The sequence below is a fragment of the Aulonocara sp. 'chitande type north' Nkhata Bay genome, linkage group LG22, assembly GCF_057382095.1.
Source record: "Aulonocara sp. 'chitande type north' Nkhata Bay isolate Kocher_YH1m ecotype deep benthic linkage group LG22, A_spYH_male_GT1.1, whole genome shotgun sequence".
Taxonomy (NCBI): domain Eukaryota; kingdom Metazoa; phylum Chordata; class Actinopteri; order Cichliformes; family Cichlidae; genus Aulonocara; species Aulonocara sp. 'chitande type north' Nkhata Bay.
In genome coordinates, this window is record NC_141364.1 from 19,292,718 (window position 1) to 19,302,626 (window position 9,909).

Consider the following 9,909-nt stretch of genomic DNA (forward strand, 5'->3'; position numbering starts at 1 on the left):
TAATTGTTTGCAGCAGGGAGTTATCTCGGTGTGTTCTCTCCTCCACTATGGTTTTCCTTTGTTACCTATGCACTTATTCCTCTTACTTCCTTCTCATTTCTGCTCTACCACAGGTGAGTTTTAATAGTTTTTACATGCCGGAAATAATTACAGTACCTTAACATGATTAAAATGCACAACTTCTTTTTGTGATTTGTGACTTTCAAGTATTTTATGACCACTTTAAAGATTTTTAGTATCATTATTCCTTCTGCGGTAATTTTATATTTGGCTGCATGACTCTGTTCTGGGACCTACCCATCGTTCCACACAAAGGCACAACACAAGAGGAGCAGACACACGTTGAGGCAGTGACCCTCGAAGGTCAGAGCAAGCTTCGTTGTCAAAAAACATAAAGGTTGGAGTCAGAAATGCAACAAAACAGATGAGACTGGGTTGCAAAGCAGTTTGCACATTTGCAGGAACTGTATGCAGTTTGAAGCAGCTTCAATAAAATGCCCCAAAAGATATTTGCTAACAGGATGACCGGAGGAAAATCAGCTGAGCAAACACAAAGTTCAATTTTTGGTTGTTTTAGAGACATGAACATTTCTTTGACCTCTTCACCAACAGTGAGCTGTAAAATTGTTACCTAAAGTCTCTCTTTTAAACACCTGAGTAACACTGGCCTTGTGTAATGGTAACCACAGTTTCTTCAACATCCAGGAGGTTAAAATTCAGAGTCAGGAAGCTAATCTGGCCAAGCTGTCTATGTAGCTGCCCACTTGGAATTACCACTCGTGACGCAGAGAGCTTCGACTGATGCAACTTTATTCTCTCCTCTTTAAACCACCGACAATATGGCACCGTGAAAACTATAAAGATGCACAAACAAATACCATTAAACATTCAAGTAAAAAGTGCAGAAATGTTCGCATTTTACTATAGAAAATTATTTTGATTAACCCAAATAGTGATATTGACATAAATCAATAGTTTTTAAACTATTTATGTTACAGCATTTAATAAAATGAATTAACAACAACCTTTCTGTGTCTTAAATACATAAACAATCGTTTGCAATCATTAACCAACCTCTTTCTGCTTCCAAGGGTGCTAATCATGCTGAATCAGCTAGCCAACCTCCTCCATGCGCATCTCTTAGCCAGTCTTTCCACACCACAAACAAATGACATGCATACACAATAAAAAACGAATTCAACCACATTGAGTAAACTTTCAAAGTTATAGCATGTGACAGATAAATAAAACACATAGTTTTGCATGAGTACCCTCAAAAACAAACGCTTTTACTCACTCTGAAGCAACGTGTTTGCGTCGCCTCACCGAGAACAGAACAGGAAGTCTGACACAATAAAAGAGGAAGTGCTAAGGTACTCTTCAAAATAAAAGCGCAAAGTAAAGTGGCTTTGCCGGCATTTACACTCCCACCAAATCCTGATACAATGAACGAACAAATTCACAAAGCAAGTGAATTGTACAGGATTTCTTACACTAATAAATGGATGACTGAATTGAACTATCAGAGTTATACAGGTAGGTATACTTAATGGATTAAGGTAGTGTATAAACATAACTAGTATTGCCTTAACATATTTTGTTTTATTTAATTCTCAAGGAGTAGTACTAGTTTTTGGATTGGTCTCTCAATAATTGAAGGTTTAGAAGGGGCATCTTGCTTTCTTTGAGGCTTTCTCTCTCCAACTCGCACTTTAACTCGACGGACTAAGCCATCATGGTCTTGAAAGGTCTCCACAACTCGACCTAGTTGCCAATGGTTTCGTGGGAGATTGTCGTCCTTGATAACAACGATATCATTGACCTTGAGGTTACGCCGAGGTAAGTGCCATTTTTGCCTTGTTGATATGTTGAGCAGATACTCCCTTTTCCAGCGGCCCCAGAACTGTTCAATAAGGTATTGGACTCTTCTCCATCTTTTTGTAGCATACAAATCTTCTTTCATGAACACTCCGGGGGGTGGAAGAGCAACCTTTGTTTTCATCGTGATGAGATGATTCGGCGTTAAAGGTTCCAGTGCATGAGGATCGTTGATTCCGTCAACTGATAATGGGCGACTGTTGACAATAGCCATGGCTTCATATAGCAGCGTTCTGAGGGAGGCATCATCAAGCCGACCTGGGCACTGTGCGAAGGTTGCATTCAACACATTCCTAACCGTTCTTATTTGCCTTTCCCAGACACCTCCTGCATGGCTGGCAGAAGGGGCGTTGAAGACAAATTCGCACTGTTTTTCAGATAAGAAGGTCTCCAATTGCTTGGCGTCGCATTGCTTAAGTGCTTCCTTGAATTCGTTCCTGGCACCAACAAAGTTAGAACCTTGGTCACAGTGTAATTGTTGGACAGCTCCTCTAAGACTGATGAAGCATCTCAATGCATTGATGAAAGAGTCTGTTGACAAATCTTCAAGCATCTCAATATGGACAGCTCTTGAATACAGACACGTGAAAATCAGACCATATCTTTTGTGTTCTTTGCGTGCTGTCTTCACAATGAACGGGCCAAAGCAGTCCATGCCGCTAAATGTGAAGGGTGCTGAGGCTTCAAGACGTTCTTTAGGGAGTTCAGCCATTCGCTGGCTCTCTGTAGGTCGTCGAAGTTTCCTGCAAAGCACACAGGTGTGTATCATTTTGGCCACCAGCTTGCTCCCACCAATGACCCAGAATCCATTTGCTCTAAGCTCCATTTGTGTCTGGCTTCGACCTTGATGGCATGTCTTAGCATGGTAGTGGGACACAATGAGCTTGGTTATATGACTGTTGCTTGGTACGATGAGTGGATGCTTCACTTTGTGGCAAAGAGACGACCACTTTAATCTCCCACCAACGCGCAAGAGTCCATCAGACCAGATGGGGTCAAGACTGAAGAGAGAGCTTGAGTTTGGAAGGTCACCTTTGGCTTGAAACGTTTTTATTTCATGAGGGAAGGCGTGCTGCTGTACGATCTTTATCACTGCTTCAGCAGCCTTCTCACGCTCCTCGATCGTCACATGTTCAGTATGCTTTTGTTGAGATCTCAGTCTTTTGATTCTTGCAACCACCTTTATGAGTTTTGTCCAAGATGAAAACTGATTCAGACGATCGAGAATATCATTGAAGGTACTGACGTCAGTTGCGAGCACCTGAATTGTCTTGACTTCGGGATCACCAACAAGTAACTCAGCTGGAGTGCTAGGTGTTAGACGTAACTCACGTTCCCAGAGAAACTTTGGTCCTTGCAGCCAGTTTGTAGAGTGGATGTCTGAAACATGAAGCCCTCTGGATGCATGATCCGCTGGGTTTTCTGAGGTGTCCACATAATACCATTGATTGGGATTGCTGTTGTCTCTAATGAGTTGAACACGGTTTGCGACAAATATGTGGAACCTGCGAGCGTCATTGTTGATGTAACCAAGTACCACTTGGGAATCGGTCCAGAAGAACTCATCATCAATTTTCATGTCAAGCTCAGCCTTTAACAGGACGCTTACTTTTGCAGAAACCACCGCTGCTGCGAGTTCAAGCCTCGGGATACTTGTGACCTTTGAGGGTGCCACCCTTGCCTTTCCCATCACAAGGCTGCAATGAACCTCGTCTTTGTCATTTTTATATCTCAGGTAAGAACATGCACCATATCCTAAGCAGCTGGCGTCCGAAAAATGGTGTAGCTCTACTCTGACAATGTTTTGGAAGTCGTGTGGGTGGTAACATCTTGGAATTGAGACCTCCTTCAACTTGAAAAGACCATTTATCCATTTCTCCCACCGTGGCTTCACATCTTCTGGGAGTGGGTCGTCCCATCCAATGCCTCTGTGACAAAGCTCTTGTAGGATAAGTTTTCCACTTAGGCTGAATGGAGCGATAAATCCAAGTGGATCGTAGAGTGAGGCAATGACGGACAAACAACCACGGCGAGTCGAAGACTGATCTTTCAGGCTGATGTTAAAACTGAAGGTGTCGTCCTCTATCGACCACTGAATGCCAAGAGCGCGTTCTGAAGGGGATGGGTCAAACCCACGAGGTTCAATGGTTGCTGCTCTTTCAGAAGGGTCTAAGTTGGAGAGAGCAGCTTCTTCATTTGAGTTGAATTTGTGAAGGCGCAGGCCTCCTTTTCTGCACAACTCTTGTGACTGAATGATCAGTTCTTTGGCTTCCTCAACTGATGAAACGCTGGCTAATCCATCATCAACGTAGAAGTTTTTCTCCACAAAGGCTGATGCTAGAGGATAGTCGGTTTGATGTTGTCGTGCAAGATGCTTTAAACCGAAATTGGCGCATCCTGGAGATGATGCAGCTCCAAACAGATGAACTGCCATTCTGTACTCCTGAGGTTCTTTCTCCAAATCACCTTCTTTCCACCAGAGGAATTTCAGATAGTTTCTGGATTCAGGGGTGACAGCGAATTGATAGAACATTCTTTCAATGTCACAGATTACGGCCACGGCTTCTTTCCGAAATCTGCAAAGCACTCCAACCAGAGGGTTGATGAGATCAGGTCCAGTTAATAGGGTATCATTTAGAGAGACACCATGGGATTTGGCGGAACAATCAAAAACAACTCTTAGTTTGTCCGGCTTCCTGGGGTGATAGATTCCATGATGTGGCAGGTACCACTCGGTCTGCCCCTGAGATGCTATAGGAGCAGGCTCTGCATCACCCCTGTTGATGGTTTCTTCCATGAATGTTCGGTACTGATCGTAGTATTGTTTGTTGGCCTTTAGTTTTTTCTTGAGACACTGTAGACGTACCGTGGCTAACCTCTTGTTGTTTGGCAGGTGGGGTGGGCTGTTCCCTTTGAAAGGGAGAGGCATTTCGTAATGTCCGTCTTCCCTTTGTGTGATGTGATTACTGAGGAACTGTATGAAATGGACATCTTCTTGGGACACATATTTGTTCTCATAGGTTCTCTCAGCAAAATCTGATTCCAGGGCTTTTAGAACATCTGTCGCTGATGGAACAGGCAACTCTTTTACTGTGAGCCGATGCACAAAGCTTTGGTTTCCTTGTCTGTCTAGGTGGGGGTTTGATGAGCCAATTATACTCCATCCTAGTTCTGACCTTTGTGCGAAGGGTTCATGCTTGTCACCTATGATGACTTCAAGAGGAGCCAGCGCAGATGGACAGTCATATCCAATCAGGAGCCCTACATCACAATCTTGGAGAGGTGGCAACTTTTCCGCCAAGCTTCTGAGATGAGGCCACAGTAATGCTGTTTCCTTTGTTGGGATGTACGACTTGTCCACTGGGATAAAGTCGCGGCTATAAGCCTGTTGTAGTTGGATACAACTCTCAGAGTGGAGTCCTCTAACTTGTAAACCATGAACACTCTTACTCGAGATGACTGTGTCAATAGCCGTCATGGTACTGAGTTTCAGTTTTACTGGTTGGACATCCACATTCAGCTTATCAAGTATGTCCTCCAAGACAAATGTTGAGTCACTTTGTGTGTCTAGCAATGCATAGGTGAGTATTTCTCTCTGTGGTTCTTGTACAGAAGACACAAAGACTGGGACAATACTTGAGGTAGCCGAAACGCGTTGTGTTGATGTATGAGACATGACCTTGTGTGTTTCCTGGTTTACAGGTTCTTCCTTGGGAGTGGAGCTATTTGTTACTGCTTCTGCAGGGTTTCGCTTTCTGTTTTCGTGCAAGCAGGTTGGATGACGACGTTCACAAATGTTGCACGTGTGTCGCCTTTTGCAATCTTTGGTGATATGACCTTTTCTTAAACATCCAAAGCAGAGCCGGTTTTCATGGATGAATGCCCTTTTATCTTCAACACTCTTAGCTGTAAAGATGGGACACTTTGAGATTCCATGAGTTTCACTTTTACAAACAGAACAAGGTGATTTTGGTTTACTAATGTTTGTGTCTTGTTTCTCCTGAGCGGAACTCTTTGGTTGCATGTTTGTGTTGAAGACTTTGGCTCTCTTTGGGATTCGATCATCTACAGGTTTGAAATTCATCAACAGTGGAGAAGCTATCGGGTTGCAAGCTATCCGTGCTTCTCTACTCAGGAAGTCTGTGAAGCATGCAAGATTTGGATAGGTGCCACATTCGTCAAGTTCATCTACAACAATTCGACTCCACTTGCGCACGATCCATTCTGGCAGTTTTTTGAGCAATTTGTGATTTTCTTCACAATCGTTTAGGATAGCTAGTCCTTTGATGTGTGGGATTGCTTCAGAGCATCCTTTGAGGAAATCAGCAAACTCTCGTAGCGCTAGTGGGTCATTTGCACTGATTTTCGGCCATCTCATGAGTTTATCACGAAATGCTTTCTGTATAATGAATGGGTTCCCATATCTGTCCTCTAAGACCTTCCATGCTCCCTTGTATGCATTTTCTGAATCTTGGTAAAAGAAACCTTCTACCGCTTTGCGTGCTTCTCCTGCGAGATAATTTTTCAGATAAAACATCTTCTCGCTTGCTGGAAGGGGTTTTCGGTCAATCAGATTAATGAATGACATTTTCCAATCGGTGAACTGCAAAGGGTCCCCACTGAATGTGGCAGGCTCAGGAACTGGCAAGCGATTCATACTTAATGAGCTAGCGATTGCTTGTGCTAAGCTGACAGACTCCTGGGTCGTTGTCATTTCTGGAATTGCTTGGTGGGGTTGGAATGATGCGGCATTTGGATTCAGCTGAGGTTCAATTTGCCTTCTGTAGCAAGCAGAGCTAATTTTACTATCAATTTCCCCGTTGTGGTTCTCAAACCCTTCAAGGCTGTTGTACGCCTTCACGCGAGCTATTGCTATAGCAACTTCTTTGTCTGCTTGTAACTGCTGTAGTTTTGCTCTTTCTTGTTCCAACTGTTGTTGCATTTCCACCTCTTTTAGTTTAATTTCTGACAACATTTTTGCCTCTTTGAGTTTCCATTCACTTTCTAACTTGTGAAGATGTGCTTGCTGTGCTTGAATTTCTTCCATAGCCTTTGATTGCTCCAGCTTGGCAGCAAGCTCTGCTTCTGCATCTACTCTACTGTTGCGGGTACAGGATGAGCCAGAGTGACGGCTCAATTGTTCTGACAACTCTATAGAGCTTGCAGTTTCTGTTATGCTGTTGCCAAAAACAGACCCATATTCGTTCTTGCTTAACACTTCTCTTACTCTTTCTTTCTCAAGATGGTTATTATATTCCTCATGAACGGTCTTTAGACGGTCACTTATGAGGTTACATACCTCCTTTGTTAGTGTAACACAGGCGTCCATTTTGTTGACAATGTCAGGTGTGGTGTTACTGTTACGCAGGATAGGTTCATACTGTGAACTTACAGCGTCGTGCTTTGCTTCAATGTCTTGCTGCAGTTTATTGAGGTCTTCTGCTGAGCAGAGGGATTTTAGTTTTGTTCTAGTTTCCCTTGCTACGAGCTTCCAAGAGTCATAAGTCTTGTTGAATGATTTTTCACGCTTTCTGATATCGTGCTTTTGCATCTCTAGGCCTTTCTCTGTTAATTTTCTCTCACGTGAGCTAGATTTGCATGGTGCGTTCATAGGGTTGCCTGTTTCTTCTTCTGATGAGCTGGATTCGCATGGTGCGCTTGTGGGGTTGTCTGTTTGCTCTTCTGGTAGTGACATTTTGTTTCCGTAGCTGCCTTAAGTTGATTGTAGCTTTGATTGCCTTACTGCCTGACTATACTTTAAAGCTGTAGTTAATCTTTACCACAGAGTAACGCTGTGTCAAACATTTACTGATTATGGACATTCAAAGGTATGTTTAGCGTAAGACAGCAACAACAAATGTTCATAAATTAGCTAATGAGCTTCACCTTTTAAACCTTTTCATAAACAGACATCCTGTGAATTATTATTCCACAAAAAACACATTTCGCTCACCAAGAAACATTAACCAGATTCAGGAATATTATGTGTTGGCAGTCCATGAATTAATTTGGCCTCGTAACATTATTTAAAGAGTTTCTAGTTATGCATTAAGCTTGTGCATGTGTGTAAGCAGTCCCGTGTTTCTTCTTGGTAGTCAATGTCTCTTTTAGTATCTGGAGTCTTGAGCTTTAGTATGCTGTTCTTTCTAACCTTGCGAGTGGAATCAGCTGGCTGGTAACAGGTTGGTAGCTGGATCTCTGATGAAATGGTGTCAGGATCTCTGCAGGGATGGCAGGTCTCTTGCAGTCAAGGAGTTTTCACTGTAGCTGCCCACTTGGAATTACCACTCGTGACGCAGAGAGCTTCGACTGATGCAACTTTATTCTCTCCTCTTTAAACCACCGACAATATGGCACCGTGAAAACTATAAAGATGCACAAACAAATACCATTAAACATTCAAGTAAAAAGTGCAGAAATGTTCGCATTTTACTATAGAAAATTATTTTGATTAACCCAAATAGTGATATTGACATAAATCAATAGTTTTTAAACTATTTATGTTACAGCATTTAATAAAATGAATTAACAACAACCTTTCTGTGTCTTAAATACATAAACAATCGTTTGCAATCATTAACCAACCTCTTTCTGCTTCCAAGGGTGCTAATCATGCTGAATCAGCTAGCCAACCTCCTCCATGCGCATCTCTTAGCCAGTCTTTCCACACCACAAACAAATGACATGCATACACAATAAAAAACGAATTCAACCACATTGAGTAAACTTTCAAAGTTATAGCATGTGACAGATAAATAAAACACATAGTTTTGCATGAGTACCCTCAAAAACAAACGCTTTTACTCACTCTGAAGCAACGTGTTTGCGTCGCCTCACCGAGAACAGAACAGGAAGTCTGACACAATAAAAGAGGAAGTGCTAAGGTACTCTTCAAAATAAAAGCGCAAAGTAAAGTGGCTTTGCCGGCATTTACAGTCTAATCACATAAACAGTTAGCATCTGGCTTAGCTGGGCTGGGATTACTACATAAAATCCAAGTTATCCATTAAGTATTTTTTTAAATCATTTTTTCCTTTTTCCTAAACCCTGTCTCCTAAACAACAAAAAAGCCTTTACATTTTTGTGGTTTATTCATATTTTTTGCTGTATTAACATCATTTAAATTCAAATCAAACGTATTCACATAATCAGCTCAAGCCCCCTTGCACTGTACGTCGCCTGGTTTGGCTAACCTGTCTCTCCTCAGCTCGGTCCGGCGCCTTCTCTAGCTCCAGTGTTTTCTTCTTCTTCCTTCAGTCTCTGGGGAATCACAACAATTGCTGTAAACCTTTGTGTCACTTCCCCCCCACATGCTTTTCCTGCCTTGTTATTTATTTCCCTCGCTTCATTGCAGAAGGTAGAGAAATGTTTTATGAAATAGGACACTTAATAACAGGAGAGAAAAAAATGTTGAGGCATGGCGTGGTAGTTTTTCTCCGTGCTGTCACGGAGTGCTACGTCCTTGAACCTCCGAAAGAAAAGATGAGAAAGAGACAGATGTAAACAGGAAGATTTTTTTCCCTTCGCACAATACAAATTCCTTTAGCTAACAGCAAAAATATCTCTTTTTATATTAAACAAATGCACTTAGACTGGAATTCACAATATTTTTCTGTTCAGAGAGCAAGCTAGGAGATGTGGAGGGTTTGTGTGAGCTCTAGCTGTTGGTGTTTAGTGTGTGAGCAGAATGCTAAACACTTCCTGGGTCATGGGGGGGCTCGTGAAAGCATGTTGAATTTTAATGGTGCCCTCTGACTTGGCTGCAGGTAATGCTACAGGGGGCCAACTTCCTATCCATACTACTGAGAGGGAACATGAAGTGTGTGTCTGTTAGTATGTGTGTTTGTTTGTTTTCACATCCTGCTTGAGAGTGAGTCTGTGTGTTCCTGTCTTTGGGTGTGTTGTTGGCACTCCGATTTCAGTATTTTCGGTACTGGGATTGCTACAACCCTCTAAAAATGTGCACGTAGACGCATACATGTACACTTGTTTTGGTTGGATGAGGGATATAAACAAGAGTACAGCTTGATG

The 9,909-nt window shown here is 42.4% G+C and overlaps 1 protein-coding gene and 1 long non-coding RNA gene across 2 annotated transcripts; both read right to left on the minus strand.

Moving 5' to 3' along the window:
• Positions 1-802: 802 nt before the first annotated feature.
• On the minus strand, positions 803-6,949 carry LOC147304055 (uncharacterized). Its single transcript, XM_086281024.1, has 2 exons — positions 1,075-6,949; positions 803-854 (listed from the first exon to the last, which is right to left on the minus strand). Exon 1 carries the CDS (start codon positions 6,923-6,925, stop codon positions 1,607-1,609), a length of 5,319 nt encoding a protein of 1,772 aa, XP_086137150.1. The 5' UTR covers positions 6,926-6,949; the 3' UTR covers positions 803-854; positions 1,075-1,606.
• On the minus strand, positions 883-8,760 carry LOC147304056 (uncharacterized). Its single transcript, XR_015126984.1, has 3 exons — positions 8,464-8,760; positions 8,030-8,243; positions 883-1,149 (listed from the first exon to the last, which is right to left on the minus strand). It is a non-coding gene; the product is annotated as an uncharacterized LOC147304056 (long non-coding RNA).
• Positions 8,761-9,909: the final 1,149 nt, after the last annotated feature.